This window comes from Oncorhynchus masou, chromosome 1 (genome assembly GCF_036934945.1).
Source record: "Oncorhynchus masou masou isolate Uvic2021 chromosome 1, UVic_Omas_1.1, whole genome shotgun sequence".
NCBI lineage: Eukaryota > Metazoa > Chordata > Actinopteri > Salmoniformes > Salmonidae > Oncorhynchus > Oncorhynchus masou.
In genome coordinates, this window is record NC_088212.1 from 70740951 (window position 1) to 70762495 (window position 21545).

Consider the following 21545-nt stretch of genomic DNA (forward strand, 5'->3'; position numbering starts at 1 on the left):
TCATGGTAGTATGTGGCTGTAAGGTCAAGGTGTTGAGGTGTGGAGGTGTTTGGACTAAGGCTTCAGTGACCATCAGAGCTCCTGATCAGGCTGTACTAAGGTCAGTTTAGTGGCGAGGGACATGGGTGGTAGTGCAGTGGTGAGAGAGTCAGTTAGACAATACCCCTATGCACTTGGGACCTGCAAGTACTAAATAGTTACACGCAATAAGGTGACAATGCCACCTAGTCTATCAGAGGGCAGGGTGGAGCTATTCCCATATTGCTTAGGAGGACTAGGTTCTGGAGAATGTCTTGGGCAAGAGAAAGCCCTGGCCCTACTTACACCCATCAGATCCTTTCAGATCTAAGTGCCTAGGGATTGGGAGCTGGAGGTTGGTGGGACCAGGGAGACTCGCGGCCCCTTGGCTCATCTATTTCCCCCAGAGCCGTTGTAGGCATTGTAGGGTAGAGGATAGACACTGGAGACCTGGTTCATCCAGCCCTGGTCCCCTCCTCTCCTCTGGTTCTCCTGCTGCTGCCGCTCTATGTACTGGTTCAGCAGCACTCCCACCTGCTCCTGGTCCTTGAAGGGACTGTGGCGGAAACTGGCCTGCAGCCACGCCCGGTACTGGAGAGAAGACAGACAGAATAGACCATGTTTGATGGTTCAGATCAATTAGTGTTCTATGGTCCCCCAAGGGTATGTGGCAGGGTCTACAGTCAATCACGGACTATAAGAATAAATCCAGCTCAGTCACGGACCAGGATGTCTTGCTCCCAGGCAGACTAAATAACTTTTTTGCCCGCTTTGAGGACAATACAGTGCCACTGACACGGCCTGCAACGGAAACATGTGGTCTCTCCTTCACTGCAGCCGAGGTGAGTAAATCATTTAAACGTGTTAACCCTCGCAAGGCTGCAGGCCCAGACGGCATCCCCAGCCGCGCCCTCAGAGCATGCGCAGACCAGCTGGCTGGTGTGTTTACGGACATATTCAATCAATCCCTATACCAGTCTGCTGTTCCCACATGCTTCAAGAGGGCCACCATTGTTCCTGTTCCCAAGAAAGCTAAGGTAACTGAGCTAAACGACTACCGCCCCGTAGCACTCACTTCCGTCATCATGAAGTGCTTTGAGAGACTAGTCAAGGACCATATCACCTCCACCCTACCTGACACCCTAGACCCACTCCAATTTGCTTACCGCCCAAATAGGTCCACAGACGACGCAATCTCAACCACACTGCACACTGCCCTAACCCATCTGGACAAGAGGAATACCTATGTGAGAATGCTGTTCATCGACTACAGCTCGGCATTTAACACCATAGTACCCTCCAAGCTCGTCATCAAGCTCGAGACCCTGGGTCTCAACCCCGCCCTGTGCAACTGGGTACTGGACTTCCTGACGGGCCGCCCCCAGGTGGTGAGGGTAGGCAACAACATCTCCACCCCGCTGATCCTCAACACTGGGGCCCCACAAGGGTGCGTTCTGAGCCCTCTCCTGTACTCCCTGTTCACCCATGACTGCGCGGCAACGCACGCCTCCAACTCAATCATCAAGTTTGCGGACGACACAACAGTGGTAGGCTTGATTACCAACAATGACGAGACGGCCTACAGGGAGGAGTTGAGGGCCCTCAGAGTGTGGTGTCAGGACAATAACCTCACACTCAACGTCAACAAAACTAAGGAGATGATTGTGGACTTCAGGAAACAGCAGAGGGAACACCCCCCTATCCACATCGATGGAACAGTAGTGGAGAGGGTAGTAAGTTTTAAGTTCCTCGGCATACACATCACAGACAAACTGAATTGGTCCACTCACACAGACAGCATCGTCAGAGCAGAGGGTTCTGGAGTCAGAGCAGAGTGTTCTGGAGTCAGAGCAGAGTGTTCGGGCATCAGAGCAGAGTGTTCTGGAGTCAGAGCAGAGTGTTCTGGAGTCAGAGCAAAGTGTTCTGGAGTCAGAGCAGAGTGTTCTGGAGTCAGAGCAGAGTGGTCGGGCGTCAGAGCGGTGTTCTGGAGTCAGAGCAGAGTGTTCTGGAGTCAGAGCGGTGTTCTGGCATCAGATAAGAGTGTTCTGGAGTCAGAGCGGTGTTCTGGAGTCAGAGCAGAGTGTTCTGGAGTCAGAGCAGAGTGTTCTGGAGTCAGAGCAGAGTGTTCGGGCGTCAGAGCAGAGTGTTCGGGCGTCAGAGCAGAGTGTTCTGGCGTCAGAGCAGAGTGTTCTGGCGTCCGAGCAGAGTGTTCTGGCGTCAGAGCAGTGTGTTCTGGCGTCAGAGCAGTGTGTTCTGGCGTCAGAGCAGAGTGTTCTGGCGTCAGAGCAGAGTGTTCTGGCGTCAGAGCAGAGTGTTCTGGCGTCAGAGCAGAGTGTTCTGGCGTCAGAGCAGTGTGTTCTGGCGTCAGAGCAGAGTGTTCTGGCGTCCGAGCAGAGTGTTCTGGCGTCAGAGCAGAGTGTTCTGGCGTCAGAGCAGAGTGTTCTGGCGTCAGAGCAGAGTGTTCGGGCGTAAGAGCAGAGTGTTCGGGCGTAAGATCAGAGTGTTCGGGCGTCAGAGCAGAGTGTGTGGGTGAGAAGTTATTTTTCTATTACCACACCTTCACTTGGTTTCTTTTCCTTCCCAGTAGACGGTGATAGAGTTAGCTACAATCTAAGCAATTTATCTCTAGATCAATCTCTGTGTGTGGTTGGCAAACGGACAGCAGACATTCCTGAAAACAAGGGACTTTTCTCAGCAGCTCAAAGAGCCATAAGAGGTCCAACAGCTGTGCCCCAACACACTCACTCTGGCTTTAACAACATTGCTTCTGGGCTTGATCCCAACTTGAAATCTGCACGTAAATCATGCATTGATGTCATTGCATGTGTAACTTGTGAAAATTCAAGTTACACATGCTGATCTCAAGATGAGATGTGACCTATGAGGACTGAAAGTATCATATATTTACATAGACAATGTCCTCTAAAATGGCCCAGTGTCTGGGGGGTTTAACGGTAGACAGGGATTAGTCCTGGTGAGAGGGCCTCGAGGAGGCAGCAGGGGTTGGGTGGGAAACCCCTGGCAGAAGTCCCAGGTCTTTAGCCCAGCGGTCAGTGGGCCCACATAGGGACCAGTGAGAGCTGAGGAAGGGGTGGGGAAAGCTAGCTCTGAATCAGACCTTTACCAGGAACCTGCCTCCACTTCCGTCACTCCTCCTCTGACGTTCCTGCTCACACATTAGCTACGGGCTCTCAAGCAAAAACAGATCTAGGACCAACCTCGATTGTAGTGACTGTGTAAGTGACCCAATTCCATTGAAGCTTGTAGAAAAGTACACTTTACAAAAAAGGACTTAGGAAAATTGCAATCGGTTCAGAACAGTGCAGCACAGCTGGCCATTGGATGTACACAGAGAGATAATATTAATAATATGCAATATCACAATATTTATTTTCCACCATAATTTGCAAATAAATTAATTAAAAATCCTACAATGTGATTTTATGGATTTTTTTTCTCATTTTGTCTGTCATAGTTGAAGTGTACCCATGATGAAAAGTACCTCTCTCATCTTTTTAAGTGGGAGAACTTGCACAATTGGTGGCTGACTAAATACTTTTTTAGCATACGCACTATATGCACACGTACACATGGATTTTGTACTGTAAATACGTGGTAGTGGTGGAGTAGGGGCCTGAGGGCACACAGTCTGTGAATGTATTGTAATGTTTTAAAAATGGTGTCACGACTTCCGCCGAAGTTGGTCCCTCTCCTTGTTCGGGCAGCGTTCGGCGGTCGACGTCACCAGCATTCTAGTCACCACCGATCCATGTTTAATTTTTGTTTGTCTTTATTATTACACACCTGGTTTCCATTCCATAATCAAATGTTCCTTATTTAACTTCTTCGATATAGGGGGCGCTCTTTTAATTTTTGGATAAAAAAACGTTCCCGTTTTAAACAAGATATTTTGTCACGAAAAGATGCTCGACTATGCATATAATTGACAGCTTTGGAAAGAAAACACTCTGACGTTTCCAAAACTGCTAAGATATTGTCTGTGAGTGCCCCAGAACTAATGCTACAGGCGAAACCAAGATGAAATTTCATACAGGAAATGCCCCAGATTTTGAATGCGCTGTGTTCCAATGTCTCCTTATATGGCTGTGAATGTGCCAGGAATGAGCCTACACTTTCTGTCGTTTCCCCAAGGTGTCTGCAGCATTGTGACATATTTGTTGGCATATCATTGGAGGATTGACCATAAGAGACTACATTTATCAGGTGTCCGCTTGGTGTCCTCCGTCTAAATTATTGGGCAATCTCCAGCTGCGTCCACTTTTCCATTAGGTTCAGAGGAGAAAGGCAACTGCCACGAATGATTTATCATCGAATAGATATGTGAAAAACACCTTGAGGATTGATTCTAAACAACGTGTGCCATGTTTCTGTCGATATTATGGAGTTAATTTGGAAAAAAGTTTGGCGTTGTAATGACTGAATTTTCGTTTTTTTTTCTTAGCCAAACGTGATGAACAAAACGGAGCAATTTCTCCTACACAAATAATCTTTTTGGAAAAACTGAACATTTGCTATCTAAATGAGAGTCTCCTGAAAACATCCGAAGTTCTTCAAAGGTAAATTATTTTATTTGAATGCTTTTCTTGTTTTTGTGAAAATGTTGCCTGCTGAATGCTAGGCTTAATGCTATGCTAGCTATCAATACTCTTACACAAATGATTGTGTAGCTATGGTTGAAAAGCATATTTTGAAAATCTGAGATGACAATGTTGTTAACAAAAGGCTAAGCTTGTGAGCCAATATATTTATTTAATTTCATTTGCAATTTTCATGAATAGTTAATGTTGCGTTATGCTAATGAGCTTGAGGCTATGATTACGCTCCCGGATACGGGATTGCTCGACGCTAGAGGTTAACCCTCTGGCTTCCCTTTCTGTTTTGTGCGTGGTTGTCATTGTCATGTGGTTTCATTATTTTGGCTCTGGATATTTGTGATTTTCCTAGTTGGAACATTGCTTAATTATTGAGTAAATTCTCTGATTATTACTCATACCTGTGTCCTGCACCTGACTAATCCATTCACCTAATCGTTGACAGAATCACGCACCATATAATGGAGTTAGCAGGTGCAACCAGCCCTCCTCTCCCAGTGGAGGAGCGAGTCCAGCAGCACGCGACTATGTTACAGAGTCTCGGTACAGCCGTGGATCGCGTGCTGCAAACCATGGACCGATGGGAGAAAGGGGGTTTTCCGGTTAACCCATCATCATCACCCCAGCTACCACAACAACCTACACTGATGTCCACCCCTCCTTCATCAGGATCCAGTGGGATTCGGCTCTCGCTCCCGGGAGCGTATGATGGAACGGCTGCCGGGTGCCAGGGTATCCTACTCCAGCTGGAGCTCTACCTGGCAGCCGTTCAGCCGGCCCCTTCGGGATGTGAGAGAGTGAGCGCCCTCATCTCTTGTCTGACTGGTAAAGCACTGGAATGGGCTAACGCCATCTGGAGAAGGGAAGGCCTGACGTTGGACAATTACGAGGATTTCACCCACTTCCGGGCGGTTTTCGATCATTCACCTGAAGGGAGAGTGGCGGGGGAACGCTTGTATCATCTCAGACAGGGGATGAGGAGCACTCAAGAGTTCGCTCTGGACTTTAGAACTCTGGCCGCCGGTGCGGAATGGAATGAGCGGGCCCTGATCGACCACTACAGGTGTAGTTTACGCGAGGACGTTCATAGGGAGCTAGCCTGCAGGGACACCACCCTTGACCAGCAGGTGGATCTATCCATCTGGCTGCATAACCTGTTGGCCTCTGCGGACTTCCGGATCGGGGTCCGTCAGTTCCATCCCCCAGCACCTCTAATCCAACACCGATGGAGCTGGGAGGTGCTGCTATGAGGGGGACCGGAGGGGGGACCATTCCCTGCACCACCTTTGGCCGCAGAGGGCACACTGCTGGTCGGTGCTGGGGAGGTTCGCCAGGGGTCGAGGTAGCAGGCGGAGCACTGGTGGATCATCCCAGGTGACTCACTCAGAGCTCCCTGTTGCACACGTGGTTGTATATAGAATTTCCTGAGCTTTCCCCGGGTTCCCAGCATAAGGTGCTAGTAGATTTAGGCGTAGCTGGGAACTTTATTGACCGTTCCTTCGCACTTAGATTAGGGATCCCTATTGTTCCTGCTGATGTTCCCTTCCTTGTACATGCCTTAGATAGTCGTCCTTTGGGGTCAGGGCTAATTAGGGAGGTCACAGCTCCACTCTGTATGATAACGCAGGAGGATCATGAGGAGAGAATTAGTCTCTTCCTGATCGACTCTCCTGCGTTTCCTGTTGTGTTGGGCATTCCCTGGTTGGCCTCTCAAGACCCCACTATTTCGTGGGAACAGAGGGCTCTCAAGGGATGGTCCCGTCAGTGCTCAGGGAGGTGTGTAGGTGTTTCCTTAGGTGCAACTACGGTAGAGAGTCCAAACCAGGTCTCCACCATGCACATTCCCTCCGAATATGCCGATTTGGCACTCGCCTTCTGTAAAAACAAGGCAACTCAATTACCACCCCATCGACAGGGGGATTGTGCGATAAATCTCCTGGTAGACGCTGCACTTCCCAGGAGTCACGTGTATCCTCTGTCACAGGAGGAGACGGCAGCTATGGAAACATATGTCACCGAATCTCTGGGGCAGGGATACATTTGGCCTTCCACTTCACCTGTCTCTTCGAGTTTCTTTTTTGTGAAGAAGGATGGAGGTTTACGCCCGTGTATTGACTATCGAGGTTTAAATCAGATCACGGTAAAATACAGTTACTCGCTACTTCTCAAAGCCAGTATGACAGAGTCATTGCACGGGGCGCGCTTCTTCACAAAATTGGACCTCTTACAACCTGGTGCGTATCTGAGCGGGGGATGAGTGGAAGACGGCATTTAGCACCACTTCTGGCACCATGAGTACCTCATCATGCCGTACGGGAAAGGTTAATCCTCTTGGTACTAGGGGGCAGTATTTTCATTTTTGTAAAAAAAAACTTCCCATTTTAAATGGGATATTTTGTCAGGAAAAGATGCTAGAATATGCATATAATTGACAGCTTTCGATAGAAAACACTCTACCGTTTCCAAAACTGTAAAGATATTGTCTGTGAGTATAACAGAGCTGATGTTGCAGGCAAAAGCCTGAGAAAAATCCAATCCGGAAGTGCCCCAGGTTTTGAAAGCGCTGCGTTCCAATGACTCCCTATTCAGCTGTGAATGTACCATCAACGAGCTTACACTTTCTATGTATTCCCCAAGGTGTCTACAGCATTGTGACACCTTGTTTTACGCATTTCTGTTGAAGAATCGCCGTAGGCGGCCACATTGCGTAAGTGTTCAGCTCCTCCTGCAACAATTACAGCTGCAAGTCTCTTGGGATATGTCTCTATAAGCTTGGCACATCTAGCCACTGTGATTTTTGCCCAAGGCAAAACTGCTCCAGCTCCTTCAAGTTGGATGGGTTCCAGCTGGTGTACAGCCATCTTTAAGTCATACCACAGATTCTCAATTGGATTGAGGTCTGGGCTTTGACTAGGTAAACACTTTTGCTTCCGTCCCTCTCCTCGCCCCTACCTGACCTCGAACCAGGGACCCTCTGCACACATCAACAACTGACACCCACAAAGCATCGTTACCCATTGCTCCACAAAAGCCACGGCCCTTGCAGAGCACAGGGAACAACTACTTCAAGATCTCAGAGCGAGTGACGTCACCAATTGAAACGCTATTAGCGTGCACCCCGCTAACTTGCTAGCCATTTCACATCAGTTACATAGGCCATTCCACGACATTTAAATGTTCCCCTTAAACTACTTGAGTGTTGCTTTAGCAGTATGCTTAGGGTCATTGTCCTGCTGGACGGTGAACTCCCATCCCAGTCTCAAATCTCTGGAAGACAAACCGGTATCCCTCACGAATTTCCCTGTATTTAGCACCATCCATCATTCCTTCAATTCTGACCAGTTTCCCAGTCCCTGCCGATGACGTTCTCGGCGTGATGAGAGGTTTTGGGTTTGTGCCAGACATTGCGTTTTCCTTGATGGCCAAAAAACTCAATTTTAGTCTCATCTGACCAGAGTACTTTCTTGCATATGTTTGGGGAGTCTCCCAGATGCCTTTTGGAGAACACCAAATGTGTTTGCTTATTTTTTCTTTAAGCAATGGCTTTTTTCTGGCCACTCTTCCGTAAAGCCCAGCTCTTCCGTAAAGCCTAGGTCCTGGATGGCAGGAAACTTGGCCCCCAGTGATGTACTGGGCCGGACACACTACCCTCTGTAGTGCCTTGCGGTCGGAGGCCGAGCAGTTGCCATACCAGGCAGTGATGCAACCCGTCAGGATGCTCTCGATGGTGCAGCTGTCAAACCTTTTGAGGATCTGAGGACCCATGTCAAATCTTTTCAGTCTCCTGAGGAGGAATAGGTTTTGTCGTGCCGTCTTCACGACTGTCTTGGTGTGCTTGGACCACGTTAGTTTGTTGGTGATGTGGGTGCCAAGGAACTCTCAACCTGCTCCACTAAAGCCCCGTCATTGAGAATGGGGGCATGCTCGGTCATGTAGTCCACAATCATCTTCTTTGTCTTGATCATGTTGATGGAATGATTGTTGTCCTTGCACCACACGGTCAGGTCCCTGACCTCCTCCCTATAGGCTGTCTCATCGTTGTCAGTGATCTGGCCTACCACTGTTGTGTCATCGGCAAACTTAATGATGGTGTTGGAGTCGTGCCTGGCCGTGCAGTCATGAGTGAACAGGGAGTATAGGAGGGGACTGAGCATGTACCACTGAGGGTTCCCCATGTTGAGGATCAGTGTGGCGGATGTGTTGTTACCTACCCTTACCACCTGGGGGGTGGCCCATCAGGAAGTCCAAGATCCAATTGCAGAGGGAGGCGTTTAGTCCCAGGGTCCTTAGCTTAGTGATGAGCTTTGAGGGCACTATGGTGTTGAACGCTGAGCTGTAGTGAATGAATAGCATTCTCACATAGGTGTTCCTTTTATCCAGGTGGGAAAGGGCAGTGTAGAGTGCAATAGAGATTGCATCATCTGTTGATTTGTTGGTGCGGTATGCAAATTGGAGTGTGTTATGTTTGTTCCTTATATAATGACAAACCGGGGCATAGGTTTAACTACTTTTAATGAACATATACTTCAGCTAGAAAACTCCATGTTTAGCTATGCAAGGCATTCTTCAACCACCTGCATAGCCTGCTGGGTAACATAGCCTAAATGTTATTGAAACATAACAACACATCTTCTTACCTTTAAAATAAAACTACTTTTCAATGTAACTACACATCACATTTGTTTACTCAACCTGCATAACATGCCATTTTCAATAACACACATTTCTTTCCCACCAATTTTTTTTTAAATATAATCTTTTTCAACTAAATATAGTCTGTCCAACACTACTCTATTGTGGCTCTATTTCTTTTCACATGCCCCTTTTTTGTATTTTTTTTATAGGAATTCTCAATAAGCCTTTCAGGGGCTCTGATATTCCTTTTTGGTTGTTCTGCTGAAGTGCTTCCTGAAACAGTTTGACAGCGTTCATTGTCAGTCAGGGTGTTCTGACTGAATTGTCCATTTCTAAAAGGCATTTGACGCTTCAGCAGTATCCTCCAGGTGATCCTCAGTCCCTTGAGTGAATGGCTGAAGCCTTAGATCCCCTCTGTTTCGTCTCAGTTGTTATCCATGCTTAGTTTGGATCTCATAGGATCGCGGTGCACACACCCTTGCTGCATCCAGGTTCCTGTAGTGATGTCTCTGAGTCGTACATGATCTCCAGGTTTCAGTTCAGGTCTTGCACTTTTGTCGTGTCGCTGTTTTGTCTTTCTGTTTTTACTTCGCGAGTTTGACTTTGTGAGCACCTCTGACTGTTAGCAAGTCCTCATGGATGGGTAGGTTGGTTCTGATGCAACGTCCCATTAACATTTGGGCAGGTGAAAGTACGTTCTGCAGCGGTGCGCTGCGGTAGATCATCAGATTTTTAAAGAAATCCTCCTTTACATTGTGTGCCTTTTTCATCAGACCTTTGACAATTTTGACTGAACTCTCTGCTAAGCCGTTGGATCTCGAGTAGTTGAGGCTGGAGGTGTTGTGTCGGAATGCCCAGTCGTTAGCGAACAATCGGAATTCAGAACTTGAGAACTGCGGGCCATTGTCCGAGTACAGTTCAGACGCATGTCTTGCAAAGACTGATTTCAGGTAGGTGATTACAGCTTTGCTGGAGGTAGTTGGCAGTGTTGCTACTTGAGGGTAGTTTGAGTAGTCGCCGGTAACAACAATGTGACTTTTGCCATTGCAGTCAAAAAGATCAACTCCAACTTTGTAGTAAGGTCTATTGGGTACTGGATGAGGCATTAGCATGTGTTTATGGCATTTGTGGTCTGGTTGATTTCCTGGTTCATTCTTGGCCAGTACATTACTTCTCGTGCTCGTTTGCATTTTTCCTTACCCAAGTGGCCCTCGTGTATTTTCTGTAGCATTTCTTTGCGTAGTGTCATGGGAATGACAATTTTGTTGCCTTTGAACACTATGTCATCCCCAATGGTGAGCTCTGCTTTCCACATCCAATAATCCTGTATTCTCCTTGGACAATTGTTTTTCTGTGTGCGCAATCCTATCGGTGTTGTTTCTTTCGACTCTGTCATTGTCTGGTCAGCTGTGATCTCTTTTGATCTGCTCAATTCTCTCAGAAGACACAGGAAGTGATGCTACAATCATGTCGACGTAGGCCTGAATCTGTGTTTTTCTGTGTGTCGAAGCTCTCCTTCTTGTCGACTGCTCGAGAAAGAGTGTCGGCGGCGAACATGAACTTTCCCGGGGTATAGATCATCTTCATATCATATTTTTGCAGTCTGATCAACATTCTCTGGATTCTCATTGGACAATCATTCAGTGGCTTAGACATGATTGACACCAATGTTTTGTGGTCGGTTTCTACTTCAAAATCTCATCCGTAGATGTGTTGGTGAAACCTTTCGCAAGCGTATGTGCTCTCCTGTAGTTCTTTCTCTATTTGTGCATACCTTGTCTCTGCGCATGTCAAGGCTCTGGACGCATAAGCGATGGATTGCCATGTGTCGTCATGCTGTTGCAGAAGAACTGCTCCCAGGCCAAACTGTGACGCGTCTGCAGAAATCCTTGTGCTTTTCTCTGGATCATAGAACCTGAGCACTGGCTCTTCTGTGATTGTCTTCTTTAGGTTTTTGAAGCAGTTTTCCTGTTCATGGGACCATTTCTATTCATTTTTCTGTTCTAGAAGACATCTGAGTGGAGCGGACTGTGCTGACAGTTGAGGTATTAACTTTGCAAGGTAGGTGATCATGCCCATGAAGCTTCTCACATCGCCTTTGTGCTTTGGGCGCTCCATGTTGTTGATGGCTGATGTTTTCCTTGGGTCTGGTTTGACTCCATCCTCTGAAAGTACGTCTCCCACGAAGGTAAGTGTTTTCACACTAAACTCGGATTTGTCCATGTTTAGTTTTAGGTTGACTTTCCGTGTCAGGTCCAGCACTTGTCTCATTCTCACATCGTGTTCTTCTTTTGTGGACCCCCAGATGATGATGTCATCCATCATAGTCTCCACTCCTGGGATGCGCACGAAGATCATGTGGATTGTCTTGTGATAGACCTCTGGTGCTGAGAGAATCCCATATGGTAGATGAAGAAATCTGTACCTGCCCTCAGGTGTGTTGAATGTGCATAGCCTTGAGCTTGCATCATCTAGCTTCATTTGCCAGAATCATGATGAGGCATCAAGCTTACTGAACCACTTTGCTCCAACAAACTGCGACATTATCTCTTCTCTGATTGGCAACTTGAAATGCTCTCTCTTGATTGCTTTGTTGAGATCTCTCGGGTCTGGACATATCCTGAGATCGCCGTTCTTTTCCCCCACAATAACCATTGAGCTTAACCCAGTCTGTAGGTTCATCCATTATTGTGATGACGTCTATCTTTTCCATGAGATCCACGTCAAAGAGTTACTCTTTGAGCTTTTCCCTCAGTGCAAATGGAACTTTTCTGCATGCATGCACAACTGGAGTAATTTTGCCATCAGTACATATTTTGTGTTCTCCTGGTAAACATCCAAGACCCTCAAACACATCCTCATACTCACCCAGTAGCGATTCTTGGTCATTTTCAGTCTGCCACTACATATACTCTTTTCAACAAATTGAGCTTTTCACATGCATTGATTCCTAGAATAGGCTGTACACTCTTTTCCACAATCAGCAGCTGTGCTCTGAACTGTTTTCCTTTGACTGGTACGTTCTCCCCAGTATAACCAGTAACCTTCATTTTCACCGGGTGTATTTTGCTCTTCACCTTCGGTGTTTTGTAGTCATTCAGAGACAGGTTTACCTGTGCTCCAGTTTCAAGCTTGAATGGTATTATAGTTTCATTCACCTTCAATGGCACAATCCATTCAGCATATACTGCATTGCATATTTCCAAAGAATAATCAAAGAATTCTCCTCGATTTTTCCCACAGTTGTTACATAATTTGCCATGTGCAGGGCATTTTTTTGGCTTGTGAATAAATCCACATTTTCCACATGTAGTGTTTTGATTTCTCTCTTTTGCTTGTTTTTGTTTTGTAAGGCCTTGTGTGTGTTGCTCCTCTTTTTATTGCATGCACTGATGTCTCATCCCTGCGCAGCTCTTTAGCTTGTGCTCTGGTGGTTTCAGCTGCTCGACACATATTCACTGCTTTATCCAAAGTTAAATCTTGATCACGCAGCAATCTCTCCTTGAGTCCTTTATCAAGTATGCCACAGACTATCCTTTCTTTCACTAGTGAGTCTTTCAGATTTTCAAATTCACACGTTTTGCTCAGTGTGTTCATCTCAGCCAAATACTGGTCATAACTGGCTCATCTGACCACTTTTTTATTGACAGAGTCACTGGTGCTTCCTGTTTTAATTTTAACTTATAAGCAGGAATCAAGAGGATAGAGTTATGGTCAGATTTGCCAAACGGAGGGTGAGGGAGAGCTTTGTACGCGTCTCTGTGTGTGGAGTAAAGGTGGTCTAGATTTTTTTCCCTCTGGTTGCACATTTAACATGCGGATAGAAATTAGGTACAACTGATTTAAGTTTCCCTGCATTAAAGTCCCCGGCCACTAGAAGCGCAGCCTCTGGATGAGCTTTTCCTCTTTGCTTTTTGGCAGAATACAGCTAATTGAGTGCGGTTTGAGTGCCAGCCTCGGTCTGTAGATAGCTACGAAAAATACAGATGAAATCTCTCGAGGTAGATAGTGTAGTCTACAGCTTATCATGAGATACTCTACCTCAGGCGAGCAAAACCCTGAGACTTCCTTAGATATCATGCACCAGCTATTGTTTATGAATATGCACAGGCCCCTGCCCCATGTCTTACCAGAGGCTGCGGTTCTGTCCTGCCAATAGAGTGTATAACCCGCCAGCAGTATGTTCTTAATGTCGGCGTTCAGCCACGACTCTGTGAAACATAAGATATTACAGTTTTTAATGTCCTGTTGGTAGGATATATGTGCTTTCAGTTCATCTAATTTATTTTCCAGCGATTGAACGTTAGCTAGCTAGCAGAATGGAAGGCAAGGGCAGATTAGCCACTCGCCATCCTGATCTCTTTCCGCGAAACCTACGTTTCCTTTTCCAGCGAATCACGGGGATCTGGGCCTGGTCGGGTGTCCGTTGTATATCCCTCGCGTCCGACTCATTGAAGAAAAACTCCTCGTCCAATTTTAGGTGAGTAATCCCAGTTTTGATGTCAAGAAGCTCTTTTCGGTCATAGGAGAAGGTAGCAGCAGCTTTATGTACAAAACAAGTAAAGAACAACGCATTAAAAAATTGCATGGTTGTTTAAGAGCCGATAAGACGGCAGCCCTCCGGCGCCATCTTCATTAGCTGCCTTGGTAGCAGCTAATGGGGATCCATAATAAATACAAATACACAAGAAATTGTATTTGACCGATATTGTTTTTCATTCCTTCTATTCATGTGTTCTATTTCTATGTCAGTCCTGGTGATTCTGTAAGTGTAACACACCATACATTAATTGAACATTACCCAGCCCTCCTTTTACCACAGTGGAACCACAGCCTGTGGGACATGCTCCATCTTGTCCTTACAGTAAAGCTCTAACCATTAGGTCAACAAGTCCAACACACCATCCAGATCTGCGGTTTCTGGAGGGAATTCAGGAAATAACCATCTAATCATTTGTTGTGTAACACCATATATATTGCAAAATAGGACGAACTGAAAGTGTCTCTGAAAGTAATATATGGAATTATGTTCCATTTCAGTAACGCAATATGAATACAAAGAGGGAACTGTAGATTATAAAGAGACAAATAAAATGTTCACACTAGTGTGAACCTAAACATTCAGTTTCGTTTCGCTTCAGTTGTCATATTCTTTTTCCACCTGTGTGTTCACTAATCAAGGTTATGCAGCATAGATGTGCTCCACACTGGATCTATAGACATAATTTATGAACATTTTGGGAATGCAGTGAGAAATTAAAACAACAACACAGTTGGACATATTACTGTTCCGACATGAACATTGCTACCCCTCACCGAACACATCAAACATGGATGTCCTTGTAAGACCAGCCGAGTATAGTGCAGTTTATGCTCTTTTGGGTCAGACTTCCACACAGGACAGTGGGATTGATCAGTGCAGTTCTCAGCTGTGCTGTGGGAAGACATGGCTGACATTTTAAACAACGGAACAGCATATCATGGGCTTCTGGTAGACATCTGTTGAACATCATATCAGGGGCTTCTGGTAGACATCTGTTGAACTTCATATCAGGGGCTTCTGGTAGACATCTGTTGAACTTCACATCAGGGGCTTCTGGTAGACAGGTGTTGAACATCACATCACGGGCTTCTGGTAGACAGGTGTTGAACATCACATCATGGGCTTCTGGTAGACAGGTGTTGAACATCACATCATGGGCTTCTGGTAGACAGGTGTTGAACATCACATCATGGGCTTCTGGTAGACAGGTGTTGAACATCATATCATTGGCTTCTGGTAGACAGGTGTTGAACATCACATCATGGGCTTCTGGTAGACAGGTGTTGAACATCACATCATGGGCTTCTGGTAGACAGGTGTTGAACATCACATCATGGGCTTCTGGTAGACAGGTGTTGAACATCACATCATGGGCTTCTGGTAGACAGGTGTTGAACATCACATCATGGGCTTCTGGTAGACAGGTGTTGAACATCACATCATGGGCTTCTGGTAGACAGGTGTTGGATGGAGTGGTGGGTGGCTACAAGTATCAATGCATAGCCACCAATGTGATAGTTTAACAAAAGATTGCAATGTGTATTTATTTAGTAATTTTCTTATAAATGACCTATAATTTATTACAGTAGTGTAAAGGTTAACAAACTTGTGGTACATTATTTACATTAGTTGGGTAATCATGAAATACAGTATCATTTTAATGTTATATACAAGATATATGCAGGAGTTCCAGATGAACCAAGACAGTTCCCATGTCTGGTAAAAGAGAAGAGTTGTGTTCAGGTGTTACGTGCCTCCTGACGGAGGGAGGTGCAGGAATCAGGAGCAGGAGAGCAAGGAATTCCCAGTGGCAAAATAGTTTAATGAGTAGTCCAAAACACAACTACAACATGGGAGTGAAACACGCCCAAACGAGGTTGCCACACACACAGGGAAATAAACGCTACACACGGAGGAGAAACCTCGAGTCCTAAACTCAATACCTAAATGGCACAACTGCCGTGAGAAAAGAAACCCTGTGGTGCAGAACATAACCACAGAGAACAATCCCCACAAAGACTAGCAGGCAGCGGAGGTAAATATACCCACCCAAATCAACTAATCAGACACAGGTGTAAACAATACAGACAGACACAAACGAAAAGGAAAAATGGATCGGTGGCAGCTAGTAGGCCGGCGACGACGACGGCCGAGCGCCACCCGAACAGGGAGAGGAGCCACCTTCGGTGGAAGTCGTGACATCAGGTGTGTCACTGTGTATGTTTCCTCCCACACAACCGTCAGGTGTCACAGCGACTCCCACACATTACCACCATCCATAACCAGCCATACAACATACTCAAACCTCTTTACAAGAAAATGGACTGTGTTACAAAATTACACAGGTAGGTACAATGAACAGTTAAACTACACACGATAAGGACAGATGAGAGACTTGAGTCCCAAACCCAGCTTTGAGTCAGACACTCCACCATTCCTTTACCAGTTTTCACTTCCAGATCAACTATTCATGAGAAAAGGATTACTCAAAATTGGAACAAATTATGTAAATTTCAGTTTTGTTTGTTTGAAAACATCTCCCTGCTTTGAATCCATTTAAAGTAAGTCAAAGTCCAACGAAGGAACAGTGACCTGGACACAACCCCTAAGACACTATCACACTTACTGAACCCTACCTTACGCACAACACCCACATAATAATGCATTTATAATAATTTTTAACAACAGACATGCCTTAGTTGTATCAGTGTTTTAGGCAAAGTGTTGTGAAATTTAAAAAAAATATACAATTGATCACCTCTATATACAGTATAACACTATAGATAAAACTATTGGGATGACAAAAGCAAATTCTCTCTAAGACACAGTCGTGGGAAAAACATGAAGAAAGGAATTCAATTTCCCCTTTGATCCTCAAAATCACTGCCAACTCAACCAAACAATAAGAAAATAAATGTTTTTTTCTTCAGTGAAGACATGTTGCAAGCTTCTGACAGTAATTACAGTCACGTGATGGTTAGTACCAGGCTAATGCAATTTCAGCAAGCCCCTCCAGTTCCCCTTCTGTATACAACACACACGTACTGAGTACCACTGGCTGGGTGCATGTCATCAGCTAGAGAAACAAAGCCCTTCTCAGCAACCTCCATACACAGCTCTTTTTGCAGAATGGTCTAGAAATATGTGTGTGTGTGTGTGTGTGTCACACATAATTTCACAGGTTTGAAGTCTGATGTGTGTGGAAATAGCTGCCCCACAACAGGAAAGCCATTTTCTCACCCCACTACATCTTGTGTGAATAATTTGCAGATGGGTATAAATAAACTGACAACACAGATACTCACTTTGAAACCAGCACACACTTTAGTGTAGGTCTAGTGACATGACAGTGAAGTCACGGTTCATATGCATGATGGTGGCACTTCTAATTAATTAACTTGTGTATTTCTGGTGGCCCAGATGAAAGTCACATAGTAACAGTTTACACACGATCTAGTGGTCTTCTGTTTGCCTAGATACATTGAGGGTTCATAACCCACCTCGGTCATAACAGCAAGTCCAGAGCAAGCCATCAGCCATCACAAAGATCATCTCCCAGATTGCTAATGAGCAGTATGATGAGTTGAGGAAGATCCCTGGTAGGCCATATAAAGTTGAGACAGGCAACCAGGAAGGATGGGCTCCAGGTATACTGTCAGAGACCCACCTCCATCTACAGAAGTGAAAGTAAACCAAAAGTATGAACCTGACAGGGCAGGAGTGGCCTTGTAAAAAACGGCTGCATCATTAACTGATAGCGGCTGAATGATGACACATTCCTGTTACCTCTGTACTATGAGTGGGAGTAAGCTAACAGTTTGGCTTCCGAGTGGGTGTTAGAGAAAAGGTGGGCCTTAACCGGCATTCTTCTTACTCACTGAAATTGTTTACATGAACTATTCAAGTCTAAATATTACACTTGAGCTGTGTTACAGGGTGTTTTTCTGCCCACATTGAATTGGGGGAAGCTGTAGAATAATAACAACAATTTGGGGGGTGCTTATATTTGTCCTGTTTTTTTGTTGCATATCCCAACTCCCCGTGAGACACCCGCAGGGAGTAGGGTCATGGACTGGGTCACCATTGTACAGCGCCCCTGGAGCATTAAGGGGCCCCCCCAGGTGGTAAGAGTAGGCAACAATACATCTGTCACGCTGATCCTCAACACTGGGGCGCCTCAGGGGTGTGTAATTAGTCCCCTCCTTGTATTCCCTGTTCACCCACGACTGCATGACCAAACACGACTCCAACACCATCATTAAGTTTGCTGACGACATAACAGTGGTAGGCCTGATCACCAACAACGGTGAGACGGCCTATAGGGAGGAGGTCAGAGAACTACAACCTCTCCCTCGATGTGAGCAAGACAAAGGAGCTGATCGTGGACTACAGTAAAAAGCAGGCCGAACAGGCCCCCATTAACATTGACGGGGCTGTAGTGGAGGGTGTCTAGAGTTTCAAGTTCCTTGGTTTCTACATCACCAACGAACTATCATGGTCCAAACGTACCAAGACAGTCGTGACGAGGACACAACAAAACCTTTTCCCCCTCAGAAGACTGAAAGACTTGGCATGGTGTCACGACTTCCGCCGAAGTTGGCTCCCCTGCCTGTTCTGGCGGTGCTCGGTGCTCGGCGGTCATCGTCACCGTCCTACTAGCCACTACCGATCCCTTTTTCGTTTGTCTGTTGGTTTTGTCTTATTAGTTTCACCTGTGTGTATTTTAGTCTAATTAGTGTCCTTATATGTAGTAGGTTGTCCCGCCCTTGTTTTGTGCGGGATTGTTTTTTGTATTCATGTTATTTGGTGGATTACTTGTGTTTTATTCTCCGGACTATTTTGGTCCTGTGTTGGATTATTCACCCTGTGTGTTGGGTTGACCTTCGTTTTTGTGCGCCGGAGAATAAACTGTCTAATCACTGAAACCTGCTCTCTGCACCTGATTCCACCCACCTTGGTAAAACGTGACACATGGGCCCCCAGATCCTCAAAAAGTTCTACAGCTGCACCATCGAGAACATCCTGACCAGTTGCAAAACTGCCTGGTTTGACAACTGTCTGCATCTGATTGTAAGGCGCTACAGAGGGTAGTGCAAACGGCCCAGTACATCACTGGGGCCAAGCTTTCTGCCACCCAGGACCGATATAATAGGCTGTGTCAGAGGAAAGCCCATAAAATTGTTGTAGATTGTTTTCTCTGCTACCGCACGGCCACCGGGACCGGAGCACCAAGTCTAGGACCAAAAGGCTCCTCAAAAGCTTCTACCCCCAAGCCATTAGAGAGCTGAACAATTTATAAAAATCGCCACCGGACAATTTACATTGTACACCGGACATCCCCCCTTGTACACTGCTGCTACTCTCTGTTTGTTTGTTACCTATGCATAGTCACTTCACCCCCACCTACATGTACAGATTACCTCAACTAACCTGTACCCCTGCACACTGACTCAGTACTGGTGCCCCCTGTATATAGCCTCGTTATTGTCATTCTTTTTGTGTTACCTTTTATTCTTAGTTTTTATTTTAGTCTACTTGGTAAATAGGTTCTTCTTCTTGATCTGCACTGTTGGTTAAGGGCTTGTATGTAAGCATTTCACGGTCTACACTTGTTGTATTCGGCGCATGTGGCATGTGATTTGATATACAGGGTGTGTGTGTTTCAATGTGTGTGTACCTACCTCTGTGACTTGGTTCATCTGGTACTCCTGTAGTTGCTGTTGGAAGCCATAGTTCGGGCCTACGAAGGAACGCACAGCCTTGACAGCTGACAGACACTCCTCCCAGCTGTAGGTGGTGATTGTCATCAGGTAGGCCACCACCATGGTAGTACTACGGGACACACCGGCCAGGCTGCATTATGGGACAGGGACAGGGAGAGCATAGTCATGAGGGGTCAGGTACGGTCAACAGAAAGTTAGTGGTTTATGGTTAGGTGGTGTACGTACCAGTGCACCAGACAGGCCCCTCCATTTAGACGACATTCGTGGATGAACCTGATGCTCTCTTTGAAATGCTGTGACCTGCAAAGACACAAACACCTGGCCTTATAAGTACAGAATAAACCGTGTAGTGTAAAAAGTGTATCACTGATCATATCAGGATGTGGATTGTCATAGGTGAGACGAGGGCTGTTAAGATGACCATATTACTGCCACACGAGCGGTCACGAGTCACGATGGCAATCAAATTCCACGTGACCAATTAATGTGGCTAAATGGTCACGTGGAATTTGATTGCCATCGTGACTCGTGGCTGCTTGTGTGGCAGTAATATGGTCATCTTAACAGCCCTAGTCTCACCTATGACAAGACAATCCAAATCAGTGATACACTTTTTAGGCTTCTCCAAGCCTAATTATTGTGCTCCAAAATGGAGCACAATAATCTGTTTTACAACGGGAGTAGAGACTAACTGGCATACATATGAAGCATGTGAGTTTCAAGTATGGGGAAGATAATTTTCACCATAAAAATGCACATTTACAGTGGGGAGAAAAAGTATTTGATACACTGCTGATTTTGCAGGTTTTCCTACTTACAAAGCATGTAGAGGTCTGTAATTCTTATCATAAGTACACTTCAACTATGAGAGACGGAATCTAAAACAAAAATCCAGAAAATCACATTGTAAGATTTTTAAGTAATTAATTTGCATTTTATTGCATGACATAAGTATTTGATACATCAGAAAAGCAGAACTTAATATTCGGTACAGAAACCTTTGTTTGCAATTACAGAGATCATACGTTTCCTGTAGTTCTTGACCAGGTTTGCATACACTGCAGCAGAGATTTTGGCCCACTCCTCCATACAGACCTTCTCCAGATCCTTCAGGTTTCGGGGCTGTCACTGGGCAATACGGACTTTCAGCTCCCTCCAAAGATTTTCTATTGGGTTCAGGTCTGGAGACTGGCTAGGCCACTCCAGGACCTTGAGATGCTTCTTACGGAGCCACTCCTTAGTTGCCCTGTCTGTGTGTTTTGTATTGTTATCATGCTGGAAGACCCAGCCAAGACCCATCTTCAATGCTCTTACTGCGGGAAGGAGGTTGTTGGCAAAGATCTCGCGATACATGGCCCCATCCATCCTCCCCTCAATACGGTGCAGTCGTCATGTCCCCTTTGCAGAAAAGCATCCCCAAAGAATGATGTTTCCACCTCCATGCTTCACGGTTGGGATGGTGTTCTTGGGGTTGTACTCGTCCTTCTTCTTCCTCCAAACACACGGCGAGTGGAGTTCAGACCAAAAAGCTCATTTTTTGTCTCATCAGACCACATGACCTTCTCCCATTCCTCCTCTGGATCATCCAGATGGTCATTGGCAAACTTCAGACGGGCCTGAACATGCGCTAGCTTGAGCAGGGGGACCTTGCGTGCGCTGCAGGATTTTAATCCATGATGGCGTAGTGTGTTACTAATGGTTTTCTTTGAGACTGTGGTCCCAGCTCTCTTCAGGTCATTGACCAGGTTCTGCTGTGTAATTCTGGGCTGATCCCTCACCTTCCTCATGATCATGATGCCCCACGAGGTGAGATCTTGAATGGAGCCCCAGACCGAGGGTGATTGACCGTCATCTTGAACTTCTTCCATTTTCTAATAATTGCGCCAACAGTTGTTGCCTTCTCGCCAAGCTGCTTACCTATTGTCCTGTAGCCCATCCCAGCCTTGTGCAGGTCTACAATTTTATCCCTGATGTCCTTACACCCTCTCTGGTCTTGGCCATTGTGTAGAGGTT

The 21545-nt window shown here is 45.9% G+C and overlaps 1 protein-coding gene and 1 long non-coding RNA gene across 5 annotated transcripts in view; both read right to left on the minus strand.

The window, feature by feature from the left end:
- LOC135549926 (interferon regulatory factor 8-like) overlaps nucleotides 1–21545 on the minus strand; it is a 53099-nt gene that overhangs the window by 15518 nt on the left and 16036 nt on the right. For 3 of the 4 annotated variants that reach the window (XM_064980331.1, XM_064980333.1, XM_064980324.1), the window contains exons 5-6: nucleotides 19758–19850; nucleotides 19491–19662 (exon numbers count right to left, since the gene is read on the minus strand). In XM_064980331.1, the coding sequence (XP_064836403.1) occupies nucleotides 19491–19662; nucleotides 19758–19850 (265 nt within the window). The remainder of the gene's footprint in view (nucleotides 1–19490; nucleotides 19663–19757; nucleotides 19851–21545) is intronic. The other variant, XM_064980340.1, reaches the window with a different exon arrangement.
- On the minus strand, nucleotides 520–14248 carry LOC135549955 (uncharacterized). Its single transcript, XR_010457047.1, has 4 exons — nucleotides 14068–14248; nucleotides 13644–13808; nucleotides 13397–13477; nucleotides 520–609 (listed from the first exon to the last, which is right to left on the minus strand). It is a non-coding gene; the product is annotated as an uncharacterized LOC135549955 (long non-coding RNA).